A 20,907-nucleotide genomic window follows, 5' to 3' on the forward strand; every position below is an offset into this window, starting at 1 on the left:
TTCTTTCTTTCTTTCTTTCTTTCTTTCTTTCTTTCTTTCTTTCTTTCTTTCTTTCTTTCTTTCTTTCTTTCTTTTTGTTTTGCAATTTTTCGCGCTCCACTGTTAAACATGGAGGGACTCTCTGTGTATCATAGATTGCATGTTCTGATGGGGGGCCTCCAGAATAATGCTCGAGTTCAAGGTCTTGAGTAGAAACTTCCTGCGAGTCTGGAGGGAGGAGAAAGACTCAAATGATCCTGAAACTCCAGAAACACTTTATGGCCGAAGAAAGGTGAAGTGAACAACATGTATGATCCTCTACAATGCTAAAGTACTTACACCTCTGAATCTGATTACTTCACAATTATCTCAATAATATTATTATTAATAAATGTTATTATAATTATGTAATAATTATATAAATATAATACTATTATAGGGTATAATAAATAATAAGGCGATATGTATTAATAATAATATAATAAACATTATTATTATAGCCTTATTTATAATAATTATTATTAATAATATATAATTATTGAGTCATCAATTATTTACAATTGCTATATCAGCAGCAAAAATTGAAAGATTGTTTTTTCATTGTTAGTCTTAAGCATATCCATCAATCTTTTCAGAAATGTTTCCTATAATATTTGATGCACTAATGTGAACAGTTGTGTTTGGTATTCAACAGGGAGAGTCCAATCCAGGTTATAACAAAAATTGTATCAAAACAGATTTTTTAAATAAATGTTATCTTTTTGCTGATGGTCTAACTTCAAACCCGTCAAAATGTCTCCTGTTTCTATTTTCTAAATGTTGTTATGTGATAATTCAGGAGTCCGTCTCAAGATGTTTTCCAGATACGTGAATTCCAGATTGACATTGACCCAAAATTAAAAGCTGAATTAGTTGCAATTAATTTTAGCTTTCACAAAACCTTGATCTCAGTCAGGGAAGATGTGTGTGTGTGTGTGTGTGTGTGTGTGTGTGTGTGTGTGTGTGTGTGTGTGTGTGTGTGTGTGTGTGTGTGTGTGTGTGTGTGAGCAAGGCGGTCTCCAGACTTGACTTGGTTCTGTCAGGAGGAATGGGCCAGAATGCCACGTTTTCCTGCACGTTACCGTGTTGTCACGGTAACGTGCAGCGTTAGCTTTCTGTCACACCCAGTTTTCCTGTAGGCCGAAAAGTTCAGTTTTGGTTTCGCAGGATGCTTCCTGCGTCCTGCATAAGGCATGTTGTGGCTGTAACTGAGTTCTTCTTGCCCACGATGGAGCACTAATGCTTGTCAACAGATTCTCTAAGTTTAGCTGTAGCTCTTCTAGAGTTACCATGCGCCTCTCTGCTGCTTCGCTGGTTCGTGGTTTCTTGCCATGTCTCAGTAGGTTTGCAGTTGTGCCTTATTTAGTTGCAACCATTTTTAGTTAATGGACTGCAGTTTGGTTTGGTCAAAGCAAGAGTTTTTACAACAAATCCCTTTGTTAACCTTCCTTGATCTCCCTGCTGTGCTCATTGGTCTTTATGATCCTATTTCTTTACTTATTTGGTCTAATAAACCTCCGATGTTCACACAGACATGGATTCATAATGACATTAATCTGTACTACTAATTATTGCTAATTGATAAATTGTTGCGCATTTTATTTTGCGGGCATTTGTTAAAAAATGTTTCATTGCCTTATCATTTGATTTTGATTGACAATAAATACAAAAACTGTCTTGCTGCTTTTAGAGACGTCTTTTTGTAAGAGGTCTGGTTTGACACTAGTGCTTTGGGCCTCGGTGTGAGGCTTTCTGCTGCTTCCACATTGCGCCATCGCCGTAGAAAAAAAAAAAAAGCTCCTGAAAAGAGCAGGAGAAAGTACGCTCCTCCTCCCCCTCCTCCTCCTCTTACTGTAGGGCCCAATTCTATCCTGTAATTTCCCCTCAGACATCTGTAAGCATTTGCCTCAGACCACAGGAGGAAAATAGAAAGCTAGAAGCCCTGGGCTGTGATTTGGGCAGATATAAATAAAAGAGAAGCTACAAATGTGAAGGGCGTCAAAAGGAGCGCAACGCTGAAATCACATGAGTGGCACAAGGAAAACCTGGGGGAATCTTGGAGATTTGGCGTGGGGGTGGCGACTGGACTGCAGATCAGCTGAGTGGGTGTGTTTCAGGAAGAAATGGATGTTACATGTTATATGTGTTGCACCACATAAGCAGGATTATAGAGACAAATAATCAAATACGTATTATTAGTCAAAGCGGAATTTCTTGATTTCTATAAACTTGACCTCAAACCTTCGTCATAGAATTGGAAACCTGCAATTTTGGACTTTATTTGTTTTTCCTTTGTTTTATGGATGTAGCAGTAAACTGTGGGACTGAAACTTTAGCTTAAGCGAGTCCAGCGACTCTAACCAGTCAGAAAGCGACAACTAGACCCACAGCTGTCTCTTCTGAAATGTCTCGCGTTTGGTCTGAGCGGTCGTTCGTTCAACTCAGAGCAGAACCAGCAGACTTGGACGGCGTCCCGTTCCGCTGCGGGCCTCCTGCATTCGGCCCTCTGTAGCGGTCTTCCTGGGCGGCTCCGCCTCTCATCTGAAGGGCACGTTCGACACGGTTCCCAGAACTGGATGTTTTGTGTGTACATGTAAAAAATGCTAGTGGGCCAAACACACAGCTGGGAGCAGACCCACCCCGGAGTCGGGCCACGGAAACCCAAAATGATCGCTTTAAAGCTGGGTGTGGGCGCAGCGGTGGGAACCGCAGGAGCCAGCCGAAGGAACACCTCTCGGCACCTGTTCCCGTCGGCTGGGCGGGGACAGAAAACGACTCGGCTGCATGGAGATCTCGACGTGGAAAGATCAATAAATCTCTTTTCGACCTTTCCGTGATGTACTGTGCTAACATACAGTCTGATTTATTTATTTCATAGATTGAAAACAATAAGGAGATACAACAGAAAAATCTTCAAAGCACCAAACAAAAAAAAAACTTATAAAGTGATGAAAAGAGAAGTATAAAGTAATGTGAGAAATGCTAGAAGGTGAAAACGAATTCATTGTCTGTTGTAAACTTTGGCTCCACGTTTGTTTGTTTATTTCATTTCTCAATCTCAATCTATCCTGACCAACGACGGTTACAACAACCGATCAAATTGTACTTCACATAAATACAATAAATACCAAAAATAAAGCAGAGAAGCTGAATTTTGTGACTGGCCATGACGTAGCCTTTAAAAAACCTTAGGATTTCTTTAGGTTTTGTGCAGTGGCATCCAATGACGTAGTTTTAGCGTAGCTACATGGACATTGTCTAGCTGAGAAGACACTGACAAACTTATGAAATGTAGACAATATCTTCTGACATATTAGTACGTACCACAACCACAGCACATTTTCAGTTAGAGTTGTTTTAGATCTCAACAACACAGGAACAATTTTCTTCTAAAACGGGTTGTTATCGAAAACACTTGGGTTCACACTCAAGTGTGAACCCATCTTCAGAGAGAGGGAATAGCCTCATTTTTGACTCCTCCTGACCTGTGGGTGGTGCTAAACAAGCACAGTGGGACGTGTGTAAAGCTGCCACAAAAATACGAATGCAAGTGAAGTCTTTTGTGGAATATGTAATCTTCCATTGTCGCATTTGATATGTTTGAGGCTAGATTGTAGTCTAACATGTCGGAGATTTCACAATAAATATGTTTTCGTTGTCCAAATACATGAGAGTGAATTTTTTACTCTGGAACCTGTTTAAAAAAACCGAAAACATTTAGGGCGCCCAAAACGGCGTCTCCGTGTAGACATAGAGCAAAAATTGTTTAAAACTTTTCTCTTTTAGCAAAAAAAAACTGTTCTGTGTGGATGGGATGGTAACCTGCTGAAACTAGCTAAAATGCTGTTTAGTGACGAGCTTTTAGCATACCACTGCTAACAGCTAGCTTCACCAAACTCGCTGTGATATCACATCTTTTACTACACGTACTTATAATAATTTTAAATTACTTTACTTCAAAAAATGCAAACTGTCCCTGTAATGTTTTTCTTTCATTCCTTCATTTCGTCTTTCAGGCCATTTCAGCCTTTGGCTCCCAACATAAAACATCAGCATGCTCTAAAGTTTTTCCCTTTTTTTCCTTTTCATGCTAGCATCAGCTCAGATGTAAGTCACATTCATGGCACTGTTTTGAAAATACTGCTTAAATCCGCCTTGACGTTTTTGTATTTATCAAATTTTTGGCAGAAAGATGCTAATACTACTAAAATAAGTTATCAGTGTTACAGTTAATTCAGATGGCGAGCAGAAGTTTTAACACATCTGCATAGGACAAGTCGAAAACAAACATTTAGACGTCGACTAATTCTAACGTCTGTCATCGTCTTCTGAATCCAATCGAACATTTTGTTTTTTCCCTCCTTTATCTACCAGCTGAACAACTTGAGGAAGTTTTGGAAACCGTCCTCTCCCAGGAAATCGAAGGAACCCTGAGAGGAGCCGAGGTGGACAAGCAGGAGGACGATCAGGACGACGGCCAGCAGAGGGATCAGCAGGTTCCAGCCGGCGGCCAGGATGTTGTACCATTTGGCCTTGTCTGAACACTCCTGAGCCAGCTGCAGGTTCCCCAGAGTCTTCTGGTCCCGGGCCTGAACAAACACAAGCATATCAGATTTAGTGCCTCGCAAATACACCTTAACATGTATATATTTATTCACACTTTGCCACAACACAACCACAAACATCTTTGGGATATGTTGAGGTTTTATATGACGAACCAACACAAACTAACGTGTTACTGTGAAGTGAAACAGCATGTGTTTTTCAAATAAAGATCTAAAAACATGACGTATAACCTCCATGGACCTTGTAGACAGACTTTGGCTTGGACTCCAGGTTGGACTTTGGGCTGAATTTACTCTGATCTAAACTATTTCATTACAGGCCTTTCTGTATGTTTATGTGGCTGAAGGTGAACCTCCACCCCACTCTCCACTCTTTTGTAGCCGCTTACATGTTTTCTTTAAAGATTGTCATGTGTTGATCTTCATCCATCTCCCCACCTTCTCAGTCTGTGCTGAAGAAAAAGCATCAGCAAGCTGCGTCCGCCAACACGTCTCAAGGTGAAGATGATGCATTCAGGGTCTTGTGCTGTGTTCACTTTTTGCCCCAAAAGGTTTAATCTTGATTCTAACTAACTTGAGAATCTTCTTCCACATATTTGCCGTGTCTACTAAATGCCTCGTGACTTCTTTCGTTATTTTTAACTTTTGTGTGATTCATTATAAAGGCCAGATCTGTGAAGGGCCTGGCAATTTCTGCCACCTGAGCGTTGGATCTCTGCACCTCCTCAAGAGACATCACAATCCTTAAGGGTGTTTTCACACCTGATAGTCTGGCAGACTCGGTTCGACTGGGGACCAAAATTGCAATATTTTCACATTTTCAGCCGTAGCAATTCACTTTCATGTTGCAGTATGTAAAAAGAGAGAAAGAAAAAAAAACTTTAAAAACCTGTTCACCTTCTTGCCTGTGGTGGCGCTGCACCAAGAACTACTGAATGAAGTGACACAAAAACCTCAGAAGAAGACACTGAACGCACCTTCCTTTGCAAATTGTAAACCAAAATAGGGTAGCATCGGATTTTAGAGATTGTAGGATTTCTTTTTTGTCTTTGGCAAAAGACCTTGATTCATATCTCCTGCTAGTGCTAGACTGAAGCATTTGTTTCTGTTGTATTTACCCAGAATGCCCTTGTTATAGCCAGTTTCCTGCTTTTGGAGCGGTCTCTGGCCCGCTTGGCGTTCACATATGCATTTCAAGTTTACTTCAGTCGAACCCAAACCTGGGTTTTTAGGTGGACCAGAGTTGGCTTGTTTTGGTCGGCATCAGAGTTCGATTGCGCGTTCACACCTCCCCAAATGAACTGAACCTTCTGGTTAACAAACTAGAATTCAACTAAAGTAAACTAAGCAGAGCTACTTCTCTGATTACCGCCTGTCAGTTTCAGCGAACAGCCATGTTTTGGTAATTTTACTGTTGTTCATATTCTTATTTTTGTCTCTACAATAGTTTTCCTCCATGATAGCTGGATTTATGGATGGCCCAACCAAACAATAGCTGCCTTGTTTTTAAATTCTTCCACCTGAGCTGTGGATCTCTGCAGCTCCTCCAGAGGTTGGGATACTATTTTACCACTTATATCTGCTTAAACATCTTCACAACTCTATGCCTGTTCAGTTTTGTGTGTCTCTAACATCCTCTGTGAAACTCTGACCCTTTCACAGAGCAGATTTTATCTAGGAGTGACAGAGTAAAGGGAGCTGAATATGAACATCCAAAGTGACATTTTAGGATTTTTATTTGTAAAGAAAAATGTCTGAATTTGACTTTTTCCTTCCAGTTGACAATCAGGCACTACTGTGAGTTGCTTGATTACATGGTATGTAGTTATAATTGGACAAAATGGGGGAGAAAAATAAGCAAAGACTCATGTAACCTTTGTGTCTCCTCTAGGACTCATCAGAGTGCAGTGTTACTGAACCTCTCCACCAGCACTCTCTAATTTCTTGACAGTACTTGCCCATTAAGAAGATGCCAATTATGCCATTTTTAACTCCCCACTTTGCGAGACGCTGCCTTTAATTACTGTGCTGGGCCAATCACAAGCCTGGAGTTCAAAACTATGCAGACAGGGGGGGAGACTTAAGGAGTGAAGTGACACCCTTCTGTGGTAAGCTTAGCAGAAACTTTTATTTTTTAATTCAGGTATCTTTTTGTCGGTAAAACATCTGCCTGACTCCATTCCTGTGGTGTAAAGCATTCCAGGTTTCTAAATGTGTTTTGTTGCGTTGTGTGTGATTCAAAAGAATACAAAATCCAACAACTCGGGGAATCTCAATATATTTTTAGATATTTTCAATGGTTAGAGCTTTCAAGTCGACATTTGCACAAACAAAATGGTTCTTGAGGTTGGCAAACAGAGGATGGCCACATCCTGGTCTGCTGCTCTGGATTATTTTTATCCGGCTGTGTTTCCCAGCGTGGCATTTGGAATATAACGCCTACTGACAAATCTGACTGTTTAATACGGCCAACTTCAAGAAATTGGACAAGGAATGTTTAATTTTTCTCTTCAAATGTCACCGATTACCAAACTGACTGGTTCCAAGAACTTATCTTCTAGACTTTGCTTTCACTCTCGGCTCCAACCACTGATCATTTTCAGGGTTTTTTCTCATTAGTTAAAGATCATTTAGATCAAAAGTCAAAGGAAGGGGCCACTCAGTGCAAGCTCTGGGTGTTGAATTGATTGTTTTGTTTTTAGTCTGGGTGCCATTTTAAGTTTCGTCTCATTTGAACGCCTCCTCAAAACGATTCAAATTTCAAGTGAATTCAAGAAAACAGGACCTGAGCTCACCTTGATGGAGTAGATGAGTGCCATGAAGCCCAAGCAGCAGAAGTTGACATAAAAGGTGTTGCAGAGCGACCAGAGCAGGTAGTCCCGGGGCGGGTTCTTCCCCGCGTTGCCCATGTTCACCACGGTGGAACCCGCTGACTTGCGGGCCGACTTGCAGTTTGTGAGCGGGGTGCAGTCGGATGGAAAGTTGTAGGAATGATTATCCATGTTGAAGACCTCTGGTTGCGACCGAACGGTTGACTTAGTGGATGGCGAGTCTCTCTCTCTCTGTTTGGAAGTGGTCCCCCCCACCACCACCCGGTCTGGGAGGCTTTTAAAGGCCCGCGAAAAGGGAGGTGGCTGGGAGAAGACGCATGGGCAGGGTCCTTTAATACACAGCAGGTCTGTCATTATGTGGCCGGGCCTGAAGGAGACTGAAATAGAGACAGAGAGACGAAAGAGGACAAAACTTTATATGAGAGCAGCGCACAGTCCTCCATTAGATGGTCCCTAATTTCAGTTTTCTTGAAGGTCTTTTTTCCGAGCTGCTGTGTGTAGGAACACACAGCAGGGGGGTTAAGAAAAAAAGCCCAGACTCAAGATAGTTCGTAAGCCTGAAACTGAAAATAACTTTAAAGAAGGAATAAAACTGATCCAACCAGATACCCAGATTCCCTAAATTAATACTGTTTGCTTAATAACCTGATTTCTTTATGACTTTCTTCAATTCGTATGACTTGAATTGGATGATTTGGGAATCCTTCAACAAGCTTCTCACAATAGTTGGCTGAAATTTTGGACCATTACCCCAAACGAAACTGATGTAACTGAGACCGTTTTTTGATTTGCAGTGTTCACACAAACCCATATATTTTCAATGGGATTTAATATCAAGACTCTAAAATGTTTACTTTGTTGTCACTGTGTAGCTAATTTGAAGGTATCCTGATTGTCACTGTCCAAACTGTAGCGTCCTGGCTGACGTCTTGTACCGTCTTGTGAAGTGCACCAGTCCCTCGTGTTGCAACACAGCCCAACATCCGTCAATCTAGGTTATTTATATAGCACATTTCAGCAACAAGGCACTTCAAAGTGCTTTTCATCGTAAAAATACAAAAAATGAAAAGGCATAAAAAAAAAATCATACAGTCATCAATTTGTGAAACCAGTAGCAGGCGTTACATTTTGCCAAAGTTCAATTATCAAAATCGCCAATACACATTAAATGGTGTTGGTCAACGCTCCAGTGAAAAGCAACTCTAAACAGATGCCTCATGGTTGGGGTGGTCTCAAACTTTTAGTCTTCCCTCTTTTCTTCCAAGATCATATTTGCAGACAGTTACCTGGATTTTATTGCGCTTATCTAATCTTCTAAATTTCAAGTCAGTAAAATAATTTAAAAAAAACTAGTTATGGTGGCGAATAGAAATAATAGTTGTAATCCTAATTGATCTGAGGGGGAAAAAAGTCTTAGTGTGATTTAATATCAAACGGTGAGAAACAGCGAATAGCAACTGTAAGGATGGAGAGTTTGGGATGTTATGAATCCACATCACCAGCAGGGGGCGCAGGCATGTCAGTAATGTGCTGCTTTCCTAATGTTACAAAGGTTCAGCTTCTCCTTACGTATGGATGGATTCCCCGAAAACAAAACACAGTTTTGTGAAAAGCCGAACACTAGAAAACTAAAACAAAGTATAGAACAACATTGAGGAGAATCAATTTGTTTCCCTTCAAATCTTCACATTGGCTCCTGAATACAACCAAATGACCAATAGGTATTCAATGAATCCAATTTAAAGCTTCAAACTGAAACTGAAACAAAAAGCTTCTCTTCCTATGAAGACATTTCCTGACAAAACACATTTTTGTAACCCTACAATCTAGGGTGAAAGAGATTGATATCATCTGGCATTTAGCTGCATGTATTATAGCATTTCAAACACTGTTGATGTGGATCGAATGTCTTCTGATCTCTCTTGATTATTGCTGCTTTGAACTCTGTCTAATGAGCAGAGGCAGAAGTTCAAAAGGTGTGACAGTGAGTTTAGATGCAGGGGTCAAAATTTTGATTTTGTGGCTTTTAAAATCAAGCCAAAGGTCATCTTGTAGAGTCAACGTGTTTGTTTTAAAATCGCCCTTTCAGTTCGTTGATTTCAGCACCTCTTTCTACATAATGTGAGCGATGAACTGCTCCGATCTGAATGCAGAGGATGCTTTTTCTAAAACAGTCTAGCTAAAGGAAAGAGATGAGGTCAAGAAACTTTCCTAACAGGTCATATTAAGTTTGTAGATTTGCTATGCTTGTGCATATTTTTTTTCTCATTAAGGTAAAAATGTTCTGAAATAAGTCATTAAAATTGATGGCTAAACCAATGGTCACAGGCCGATATTCCCTAAAGAGTTTCAAGATAAGTACGAACAAGGTACATGTCACGTGTTTTGTTAGTAAAATTAAACTCCACAGACATTCAGCATTACTAACCCGATTGTTCACTGTTTTTGGAAGAGCAATATAATTGAGCATAGATAACCAACAAAACACAGAGAAGCAGCATTCAGCTTCTATGCACCACAAATCTGGAACAAACTTCCAGAAAACTGCAAAGATGCTGAAACACCGAGTTTCTTTACATCCGAGCTAAAAACCCACAGGTTGCCTTTAATAACTGGAACACTGAGCAACATATTTGATGTGTAGTCATGATTCTGATGATGGCATTTGATAAAATCTGCTGCTTGTTTCATAATTGGTGACTGTATTTTCTTTGAACTGCCTTTTTGCTGAAATGTGCTGTACAGATAAACAAATAAACAAATGTACCAGCTGGTTCTAGGCTGTTTTTCTTTAATATCTGGAATAAAATGGATTGACATTAGGATGCTTTTTCAAATGAACAACTTTTTTTGTCCAGACTAAAAAAAAATGCTGCTACTTTAAAAGTGGATTTCAAACCTCACCGGCTCTTGGCGTACTAGTCAACTGGAATTAAGAGGGAAGAAGTAACACATGTACTGCACAACACTGTTTCTATGTCAAAGAGAAGATTGCTGTTTATAAAGCAAAAAGTGGGCCTTTTTAAGCGCCTTCATTAAGTGCTCTTTCAATATGTTAAGTATCCCCGCCCTCTGTGAAGTCAGCAGGACTAGGTCATCCAGCAGAGGGAGCTATGTCCCCGTTTCTCTTTCTGTCATTGTAACGTTATCCAGATAAACTCTTACTTCGGAACGTTATTTCATTTCTGCTTTTGTGACTGATTTTTTTCAAGCAGTAAAGTAATAATTAAACATTTAAATGATTCATTTCCAGCCTCTGTCCGAGGGTATGTTAGTTGGTGGCAATTTATCGGTTTGTATCAGCTGGTTGCAGAGCTAAAATTCAACCTATATATTCTGCGACCGGTTATTTGTTTTCTTTTAGAGGAAAGGAAATATGTCAAATGTCAAAATACATTTTATTTAATAAAATAAAAAAATAAAATAAAAGTTAGCAGAGGATGGTTTCGATCCATCGACCTCTGGGTTATGGGCCCAGCACGCTTCCGCTGCGCCACTCTGCTTTCGCTTTGATTGTCCGAAATGTTTATAATATACAGTACCCACCTGATACGAATGAGTTCGTATTTATAAATAGATTATACAATAATACCCTTACAGGCTGTGTGGAAATGCCCAAAGCATAAAGTTAGCTTACACGATATTCCACAGACATTCACTCTGGATATGTCTGGTTTCACACTGCTCACCCACTCTTGACAACGTGGGCAAACGGTTACTTGACGTCGCACTTAGGAGGGTCAATGATTAAATTATACAGAAGTGCAACGTTGGGTGTGTGTGCGCGCGCGCACTTGCGTGTGTGTGTATATCTACGATGTTGGTCATAATAATAATAAACATTAATATCGACCGACTATGCAGTCTTTATTTCATGACATTAGCCAACTTAGTCAATTTCTATCAGACAATATGTTAAATAAAGCAAGTTTGCTCGACTTTTCCTGATTCTACATCCACAGACCTAGCAAAACTAAACAAAAACAATATTTCCATGACATATTTGATTGTTAAAACCCCGAGTGAAATATTGTTGGAGTTCATTCGTTTCTGTCTCTGAGCTCCGGTCCGTTCTGTCTCTGGTTAAGGTCCGTTAACCAGTTTCAGGACCCGATTAGAACCCCTGAGTGTAAATTACCTTGAGAAATAATGAGATGTGATTATATAAAAGCTGGCTTTAATTCCGAAAAATGATCAAATACAAGCCACACATCATACAAATGGAACAAATAGAGTGACATTCACCGTCCAGCGCTGGGTCACACTTAGCTCACCTTATGGATAGAACAAAGTGAGGCAAAGACTGAAGCGCGAGTTTCATGTCAGTATCCATGTGTTCACGGAGGGTGAACACATGGATACTGACAATGGCCGACGTCTGTCACCAACTTTATCCTTTAAAATGTTAAAATGTGTTTATTTTTCCCTGCAATCTGTACCCTCTGTAGACGGGTAGTCTAAAATAGTTTCAGTCTGTTTATGTATGACTGCCGGCAGACACAGATAGACATGGTTACGTAAGCTGCAGCAGGTACGTCTAAACAGTTAAAAGAGGCTAAAGGAGACAGAGGAAAAGACAGATCCTCCACCAGTATACAGTGAAACACTCAGACCCGTTTAGATCTGACAGACCACGTAAGCATTCAGGAAGCATTCCTTTGTCACTTCCCAGAAGCCGTTCTTTGACACCGTGGTGCAGCCTACATCCTGGACGGACGCATCTGGCTGCCCGGCTCCCCATTTGGTAAAGGTCAGAGGTCGATTATTCGCATCAAGAGTGAAATTTCCCTGTGCTTTTTCCTTGTTGACGTTGATCCAGACGGTTTTGTATGCGTCGCCAAACACTTCAGTCAGAGCACTGTTTTCCTCTTCGCTCTGAGGTAAAGCCAACTGCAACCCCAGCTGGGAGCAGAACTCCACTGCCTTCTTGAAACGCTGTCTCTCCTTGTTGGACACAAAGTATTTCTCACCGACCTTTCGGACAAAGCTGTAAGTTATAGCTAAAGGAAAGAAACATATTTTTAAAAAGAATTGTTTTAACATCAAAATGCCAAAAGATGAAAAAATAAACAGGAGCAAGAGGCAAAAACATATTAGGTCTTTTATTGAAAACACCTAAATTTAAATAGTCTACTCATCCTCTGATTAAACATTTTAAGACTATAGCCATTTTTATTGTTGAGTTAATAAATGGCTTAACGCATGACTTGATTTGATTTAATAAGTACTAATGAAATCTACTCTGCTCCACAATGCATTACAGTAGATCTTAATACTGATACTTACCCAGCTCTAACTTGGTCAGTTGCTGCTGTATGACCTTGATGTCAGGACAGCTGCAGCTAACACCTAGATCAGAACAGATTACAGTTTTTTTTATTATATATCTCTAAAGGTAAGAAAACTGATGATTTTTCTGTTAATAGTAATTATAAATCTGACAGTCTTAAAGGTGCATTTTATGGTTTTTGTGGAAGGTGTTCCTAGCACAAACAATTAAAAGCAGACTGCAAAACAAGACAAAATATGTGAAACCTGGCTCTCCGCGTGGCCCTTGTGGTCCAGCCGGGCCCGTTTTCCCAGGTGGTCCAGCTGGTCCTGCCGGTCCCGGTCGTCCTTGGAATGGACCGCACAAATAAAACAAAACAAAAAGAAAACAACTAGCATCATTATTGCCAACAAACATTAAGGGGAAATATTGGTCAGCTGCTCCAGCCATTCAAGCAGCAATATTTACAAACTTTAATTCAAATTCAAAAGAACTTTATCAATCCCAAAGGGAAATTAAACTAAATGTGATTTTGTCTCAGGTAAAGACATAAAGACAGCTGCCTTACCCTACCGAATGGTACTTGGACAGTTTGGACTGCTGTTTCAAACCCATATTTAGAACCATCTAAACAAGTTCAAGTTTATGTTTATTGTTTATGACGATACAAGGAACAGCCTTGACCTTTTTTATACCTATTGCAGACAGTCCAGGGGCTCCTGGTGGTCCTGCTGGTCCGTCCAGTCCTGCCATTCCTCTCGGTCCTGCCGGTCCAGCTGTTCCTGGTGGCCCTATTGGACCTGCTAGTCCAGGTGGCCCCGGTAGGCCTCGTGGTCCCGCCGGTCCTGGGCCAAAAACAACAACAACGAAACAAAAAGCAGGGGGGAAAAAAGGACACGACAGAGTAAAACTTGGGTTATCTGAAGAACACAGGATCACAACAGCAAGGCATTCACTGCTTAAAAATTTATAGATGTCACTAGAAAAACAAAACGTACCTGGGAGAGATTCTCCAGGTGGTCCTGTTTCTCCTGCCGGTCCTTGTGGTCCCATTAAACCAGCTAGTCCTCTTGCTCCAGGTGATCCTATTGGTCCAGGAAGTCCTGGTAGACATGAGTGAAAAGACAATAAAATTAAAAAATAAAATGTGGGTTGACTGAAGCACAATGAACTACAACAGTTATCCATTCATTGGTCAAAAACGGATAGATGTCACCAGACCTCGTTCTCCTCTTGGTCCAGGAGGTCCTTGCATTCCAGGTATTCCAGGAGTTCCAGGTATTCCTGAATGGGGAAGAAAAATGGAACAAGAAACCCTAAAATGAATTAACACTTTATAAGTCTACAAAGTGCTTCAGATGCACTGCTCACATTATTCTTTCTAAACTGGTATTTTTTATTTCTTTGCTTCTTTGAGAAAATATCTGTTCAAATGACGATTCGAACAAAAAACATGGATATAGTAATGCCGCTGTAGGATTATTACTTATCTGTCGAAATGCAGATGGAAGAAGGTTTCTAATCACGGGCAGCGAAGGTTAATGTTTCACTCAGGAAAACTGGACTTCACTTTTTATTTGACATTTATTAGATTCTCTTTAAGCACATAAGCTGTAATAAAATAACCAGCATCACTTAACAACATCATTTCTAGTCAGATAAGAGATGTGAACAAAGATGCAGACCCTGTCTGGTTTTAAGAGATACTAGGGTTGTTCTTTTTCCATTTTTCCCCCTTTAGCTGATAAAAAAAGCTCAAATATTCCAGATATTTTCTTCTTATTTTATAACTTTTATCTACATTTCTTAAATGAGTGTAAAACTAACTATTCTCTAAGAGTGTTTTCACACCTGACAGTCGGGTTTGATTGGGAACCAAAACTGCTACGCTGTCAAATGAATCAAACAGAATCATCTATTCCCCTCCTCACCTGTGGTGGCGCTGCACCAAGAACCACCGAAAGAAGATGACATGAAAACTTCTGAAGAAGACACAAGCGCAATGTCCTTCTTCACAAAATGTGAACAAAAACGAAGTGGGATCTGGCTTGAGCTGTTCTAGGATTTCTCCTATGTCTTTAGTAAAAGATCATGAACCATTCTCCCATCTCGCTTTAGACTCTCGCATTTGTTTTGGTTGTATTTACCCAGAATGCCCTGCGCTATAGTCCACTTACTTATTTTGGATCGGTCTCCGACATTCACCTGTGCATTAGAACCGCACCAGAGTTCACTTCAAGGATCCGAGACCGAGGTTTTATACAAACCAGAGTTTGCTTTTCTGGTCTGCATCAGTTTGATGGTGTGTTCACATTTCCCCCAAACGAACTTAGACAAACAGACCAGAGTTCAATTAAGGAAAACAAAACAGGGCTGGTGTGAACCTTAGGACAAAAACTGTAATTTTAATAATTTGTTTTAGTTTTATATTTTTTAAACCAGACGGCTTTACTGTTTCTCCATTTAAGACATCAAAAATGTTCAACCTTTAATGTTTCCTCTATGTCGCTTTGCGACACAAAGGAAATCTTTTGGTTTTGCTTTAGCTAGATGCTGTAGCAATATGTGAATTCAGTGGCCTTTAAAAGGTTAAAATGTGCATTTCAAGTTGAACTATTTTTCATATTTTTATATAATAAGTTCTTCGTAATGATGATTGAATTTTAACTGAGATTTTAAGGCTTAAGTCCACATATAGGACTCGCCCGTAGTGGCGCTGCACAGAGAACCGTTGGTTTTAGACAAGTTTTCAAATCGTTACATCATTTCTACTTACAGTCTTATTTATAGACGAGGGTGAAGTTCAGAAACTGATGGTCATTCTAGTAAATTGCGTCAAACTTTTCTGTAGGATTTCCTGACTCATCATTCTGTGTAAAGAACCTCCCCAGTAACATGGAAGATGGAGTTTCTCTTCCTTTTTTTCTTCCTAAAGTAAGTTTAATGCCTTCTTGTCAATCTGACATTAGTTTTATCTACAATTCTGTATTTTCTGACATATTTTACAGACATGGTCCTTTGCGAGGAAAGTTTTGTCACTCACCTGGAAATCCCATCGGCCCTCTGCTGCAATACGGAGGTTGAACACATGGATACTGACAATGGCCGACGTCTGTCACCAACAAAACGATTCCAAATAAGACAGGGAGCCTCATCTTGTCGGACTTGCAGAGCTGAAATGTAGATAAAACACGGCTCAGACTTCAAACGTGCATCGATGTGTACGTCTCAAGTTTCTGTGTTATTTTCTGACAGCTAAAAACCAAAATCTCATTTGACATGATCGAGAATAAAGCGAGCCACGCGCTAACGGACCTGGTTGCGACCAAGAGCCCACATGTACTCGTCGAAAACTCTGAACCTGCTTTACGTCTTAGCAACAATATACCAAAACAACACAGTTTCTCTGTTGTATATTGATTTTTCAATTATTATTTATCATTGAAAAATAATGAATAATAAAACCGTAGTAAACACACATAGAAATAAGAATAAAAGAACTTACTATATTCGATATGCTGCCACCACCCAGTCCTGCCAAAGAGTAATGACTAAGATCAAGTTTGAGCTCGTATAAAGAAGGAAGGAACTGAAAAAAAGGTGATGTCATTCTATGGGACGTTTTATACTATTTTCACCATTTTTGGGGGCGGAGGGTGGGTGGGTGATGTCATGCTCTATATTTTCTACTGTTCCATTTTTGTTGATTTCCTAATTTGGTTCAATACAAGATGCAGCGGTGAAAACATTCAGCAAATGACGCGGAACCCGCAAACCCAGAATAGATCCCAAAATCAAATGGTTATTTAATCGATTACATAAAAAGAAAACAAAGTGGACTTCATGGCTATTTGTCTATTTTTATTGCAATCCCATTTCGTATTAAATACCTTCATTTTTTATAAATATATATAAAAATTAAGGTACACAAAGTATCTATCCATCCATCCATTTTCTTACACCCTTGTCCCCCAGTGGGGTCGGGAGGGAAGCTCCAAGCTGAGAAAACCTCACTGCTGTGATCAGTGTGACAGGAGTTCTTCTGCCGCATGGATTCTGAGACCTTTCCTCTGAGACGTGTGTGGAATGAGCTTTATTCGTCTGTCGTCTCTGAAGTGTCATCGACTGATCCACACTGGAGAGAAATCTTATGTCTCTAGCCACTGCAGCAAGAGATTTGCAAAGTCTGGAAATTTGAAAAGTCAGGTGAGAATTCACACGGGAGAATTCCTGTGTGGAGAGAGTTTGGCATCTTTAAAGTGTCACCAACACGTCCACACAGACGAAAAGCCATGCACCTGTGAGCAGTATGGAAAGAGTTTTGCTTTGTCAAACTAGTTGAAGAGTCATCAAACTACCCACACAGCTTCGTGTCTGTGGCTGCTGCAGCAAAAGTTTCAAAATGCTGGGGCATTTGAAAGCACATCAGAGAATCCACAGGAGAGAAGCTGTAAGGCTGTGAACGATGTGGATGATGCTTCAGTCAGTCAGGAACTTTGAAAGCACATCAGAGAATCCATGATGGAGAGACAGGATAACCTGATCCATCTCCGTCTCCTGTCTCGTCTTGATATGTCACCAACACAAATGGTGAAAACTTTTTTTTTAATTGAATTCACTCACATGCAATTTATGGTGTGAAATTTTCTTTCAGATTTCCAGACTAAACGACAATACCATCTGCATTTACTGCATTATAATATCCGGTTGTTGTTGCCATATGTCGTGAATGATATATGGCCCAGCCCTACTCTGTAGCATCATGAACTGTGTATGTTTGAGTACAGTGATGCTCCAAAGAGCAATTTCTTTCATGAGGAGCCTACACACACACACACACACACACACAGACACGCGCACACACACACACACACACACCCACACACACACACACACACACACACACACAGAAAATGTGTGATCGTGTCCTTGAGCTCCTCCACTGCCGGTGGTTAGAGAATGCTAGTCTAAATCATTTCAATACAAATGGATGCTAATGATTTGATACATTCCATGTAAGTTCAGAACAAAGCTCCACATTTACAACCATATCCACTTCACCTTCGAGAGCATTCGCTCTTATCTCCACACCCATTAACAACCACTGGAAAGTCTGCAAGCTATACGAGTTGATGGCCTGACCTATTAGCACGTTCACCATCCAAAGGCATTGCAGGAATGAGCAATAAGACCTACTGACTATGTAAATACAGTCGTTCAAGAAACGACACGTTTGCAGGTTTGCTTTTGTTAAGCTAACTTTGCAACAGTTGACCTTACAGGCTTAAGCTCTCAATCGTCATAGAACAAAGGTTAAAACAGAATCCAGTTGAAAGCTTGACACCCTTTTCGACTCTCATATTGAGGAAAACCAAACCAGCGGCTGCATTACTGTGATCTAACTTGCATGTCGGGGTTGTTTTAAATGGCTATTCTTATTACTTTAGGTTTGGCTTGCCAAGTAAACTTACATTTGGATGCAGTCAGTGGAAATTAATGTGAAGTGTCAATGAGATTATCACTGGTTTTATAGTCGTTTGATATAAAGAAAAACGTCCAAATTTTGGTTTGAGTACTTTCAATCCCCGAGGAAAAGTTTAAATTGTGTAAGAACAGACTTAAAGCACAGATTTAAAGCACAGCATTTATTCTTCACTTTTAGAYGTCAGCATTTTCCTTGGTATCATTATCAACATTTACAGCTGAATGCTGTCCGTCTTGTCGCTCCCTTAGGATTGCAACCATGTCCCCCAGTAGGCCGAGGCAGGCCGTGTAGAAATGGGACGCCTGTCTCAGCTCCTCTCTTCGGATGGCCGCTTCTTCCCGGAGGATTTCCATCCATGAGCTGTGGTGCCGCTCACGCTGCTGCCGGTTCTCCTCTTCCTCATTCACGTCTGACACGCCCCGCCTTCTTCGTCTCTTCCCTGGGGAAAAAAGATTTAATAAGTATTAAAGCACAGCTACAGTGATTTAAAAACAACTATATATCTGAATATGAGTAGTTTATCACTACTAGACATAATAAAATGCTAACAGTGATTGACAGGGGAATGGAGCTAGAAATTTTGATTTCTAAACTCCTTTGGTTGCTTATATCATACATTGTATGATATAATATCTGATACAAGTTAAAATCAATGGATAAAAAGGTGAATATGTCTTTATTTTTGACAGTGCCACTTTCCAAACGGAAGCCACAGCTCATAACAGTTTAAAGAGCTGATATCTGTGTTTGTCTGTTTTTAAAATCACATTATCCACAGGATAATGAAATGCAAAACTAATAGCTTGTGGTGATAAGGATGTCTAATAATGTCTTCCATCAAAGCAGACAGATGAACCGTGCTCACCGGAGCGGCGGCGCTGGCTGGACGGCAGCGGTGTCCAGCCAGCGCTGGGAGGAGAGTCTGAGGAAGTAGAGGTGCTGGAAGAGCTGGGAACCGAAAGAAATGACGGGAAATCCTCCGCATTGGTTTCAGTCTCTGCACCACGGGGGAGAGATCCTGTGCAGAAAGCAAACCAGTTAAATACAATTCACTCTGATTTAAGGACGCAGAGCTCAGTTCAAGCTCAACAACCTGTTGTTTTACCGTGTTAATCCAGCTTTGATTGACTTCCGTTTACAGTTATTGAAATTATACGAGTTAAAATACAAGAAAATTACTCAAGTCAGAGTAAAAAGGTGTTTGGTAAAACGTCTACTCAAGTACTGAGCAACTGATGAAATTATCAGTCATTTGATATTTAAAAATGACATCAGATGGACCGAGTTAGGTGGACATTTTGGTATTCTAAGGACCAAAATGCGGTAACACATATAACAAAATCAGGCCAAAAAATTTTTCCAAATCAGATTCTTTCAGTAAAAACTTCTGAAACTTTAACATTTGTTTTTCCTTCAGTGGGTAGAAAATCCAGAAATTTTACTCAAGAGTAGAAAATACTTCATAATAAAAATACTCTAGTAAACGTAAACAGTACATGGTAGTAAAAATACTCCTAAAGTAAGAAATTTTTTTCAAAGAAGTTACTAAAGTCCATGTAATTGGGTAAATGTAACTAGTTACTAACCAACCTTTATATGGATACAGAGATGAATAAAACCTTACCATTGCAGATGTCCTCCAGCAGAGAGGTGTCGCTGTCCACGCTTTCCTCCCCTCCACGACTTGCAGGGCGATGGCCATGAATATCGTCCATAAGGTCGAACCGCTGCCTCGGGTTTTGGTTGGACCCGCCCTGCCCGTTGTCGTCTTTCATGTTTTTGTAGTCGCTTTTTAGCTTTTCCACCTTTTCCCAGCACTGTTGGGATGTTCTGTGATATCCGGAGCCGGTCATCCTTTCCGCTACATTTTCGTTTCCAGTCGCTCCGTCTAGCTGGTGTTGAATGTTGCAGTCCTCAATAATTGACAGAAAAGTCTCCACCTCATCGCTGCCCGGATTACACGTAGGTTGGAACGACTCCATTGCTACTCTCTCTCTCTCTCTCTCTCTCTTCTTGCTACGAGTTTGAGAAAAGGCCGTTTTTCTTCTTTATGCTTGGATCTGACCACGCCCATGACCAATCAGTGAAGAGGTGTAAAGCTTGCAACCCCCCCATTCAGCCCCTATTCAGAGCAGGGACCGAAAAAAATCAAGAACCGCGCTGGAAAAAACGGCAGCGGAACCGGGTCCAGGAGAGCCAGTGGAAAAGAGGCAACATACTCAAGTTCTGTCCCTTCAGTTTAGGAAATTGAAAAGCCAAATGCAATTAAAAAAGTTTTCACATGTAAACCCAAACGACACACTCAAGTCAGTCATAAAGACAAACCTAAATTGAAAATGAAGCCAGTTTTCTGCCTGGCCATGGACATAGCATGTCTTCCGCCACTGCAGCATCCCCGTTGGGGCAGAGGGAAGAAATGCCCGAACAGAACAAGCAAAAGGGTAAAGCAACACAAAGCATGGAGTGTAATAAATATATGGGTGTTAAAGAACATGAAATCAACCGTTGAAACAGCAACAATTTAATTCAGGTCATTACCAGAAAAACGATTACAATGTTTTTTTTTTTTTATAATACCACTCAGCCTGCACTAATGGCCATCCCGGCGCGCAGTCTTTCTTCTCAGCGCTCGCTATGAAGCCATGTAGCGATAGCTAGCAAAACTACTACTACCCCTGCACACACCACGAACTCTAACTAACACGCTTATAGTCTAAAAAAAACCCATCGAAACACTCT

At 40.4% G+C, this 20,907-nt stretch overlaps 4 protein-coding genes and 1 non-coding gene across 5 annotated transcripts in view; all 5 read right to left on the bottom strand.

Annotated features, from left to right (window-relative positions):
- The window catches only part of LOC103465980 (uncharacterized oxidoreductase YjmC-like), an 8,731-nt gene extending 6,172 nt beyond the window's left edge, over positions 1 to 2,559 (bottom strand). Inside the window, 1 exon segment of the mRNA XM_017305155.1 lies at positions 2,480 to 2,559. Coding sequence (XP_017160644.1) covers positions 2,480 to 2,559 — 80 coding nt within the window.
- Positions 2,560 to 2,857: 298 nt separating this feature from the next.
- LOC103465933 (interferon-induced transmembrane protein 5-like) lies at positions 2,858 to 7,686 on the bottom strand. The gene is made up of 2 exons (XM_008411163.1): positions 7,379 to 7,686; positions 2,858 to 4,607 (listed from the first exon to the last, which is right to left on the bottom strand). The coding sequence occupies exons 1-2, from the start codon at positions 7,583 to 7,585 to the stop codon at positions 4,386 to 4,388; spliced, it is 429 nt and encodes a 142-aa protein (XP_008409385.1). The 5' UTR covers positions 7,586 to 7,686; the 3' UTR covers positions 2,858 to 4,385.
- Positions 7,687 to 10,845: 3,159 nt separating this feature from the next.
- trnam-cau (transfer RNA methionine (anticodon CAU)) lies at positions 10,846 to 10,917 on the bottom strand. Its single transcript has one exon. It is a non-coding gene; the product is annotated as a tRNA-Met (tRNA).
- Positions 10,918 to 11,574: 657 nt separating this feature from the next.
- LOC103465934 (pulmonary surfactant-associated protein D-like) lies at positions 11,575 to 16,259 on the bottom strand. The gene is made up of 8 exons (XM_008411165.1): positions 16,189 to 16,259; positions 15,727 to 15,856; positions 13,905 to 13,967; positions 13,682 to 13,786; positions 13,379 to 13,528; positions 12,950 to 13,030; positions 12,701 to 12,763; positions 11,575 to 12,414 (listed from the first exon to the last, which is right to left on the bottom strand). Exons 2-8 carry the CDS (start codon positions 15,836 to 15,838, stop codon positions 12,032 to 12,034), a joined length of 957 nt encoding a protein of 318 aa, XP_008409387.1. The 5' UTR covers positions 15,839 to 15,856; positions 16,189 to 16,259; the 3' UTR covers positions 11,575 to 12,031.
- A 2,060-nt stretch (positions 16,260 to 18,319) lies between these two features.
- On the bottom strand, positions 18,320 to 20,901 carry LOC103465935 (uncharacterized). The gene is made up of 3 exons (XM_008411166.2): positions 19,793 to 20,901; positions 19,034 to 19,186; positions 18,320 to 18,607 (listed from the first exon to the last, which is right to left on the bottom strand). Exons 1-3 carry the CDS (start codon positions 20,148 to 20,150, stop codon positions 18,342 to 18,344), a joined length of 777 nt encoding a protein of 258 aa, XP_008409388.1. The 5' UTR covers positions 20,151 to 20,901; the 3' UTR covers positions 18,320 to 18,341.
- Positions 20,902 to 20,907: the final 6 nt, after the last annotated feature.

This window comes from Poecilia reticulata, linkage group LG6, assembly GCF_000633615.1.
Source record: "Poecilia reticulata strain Guanapo linkage group LG6, Guppy_female_1.0+MT, whole genome shotgun sequence".
Taxonomy (NCBI): domain Eukaryota; kingdom Metazoa; phylum Chordata; class Actinopteri; order Cyprinodontiformes; family Poeciliidae; genus Poecilia; species Poecilia reticulata.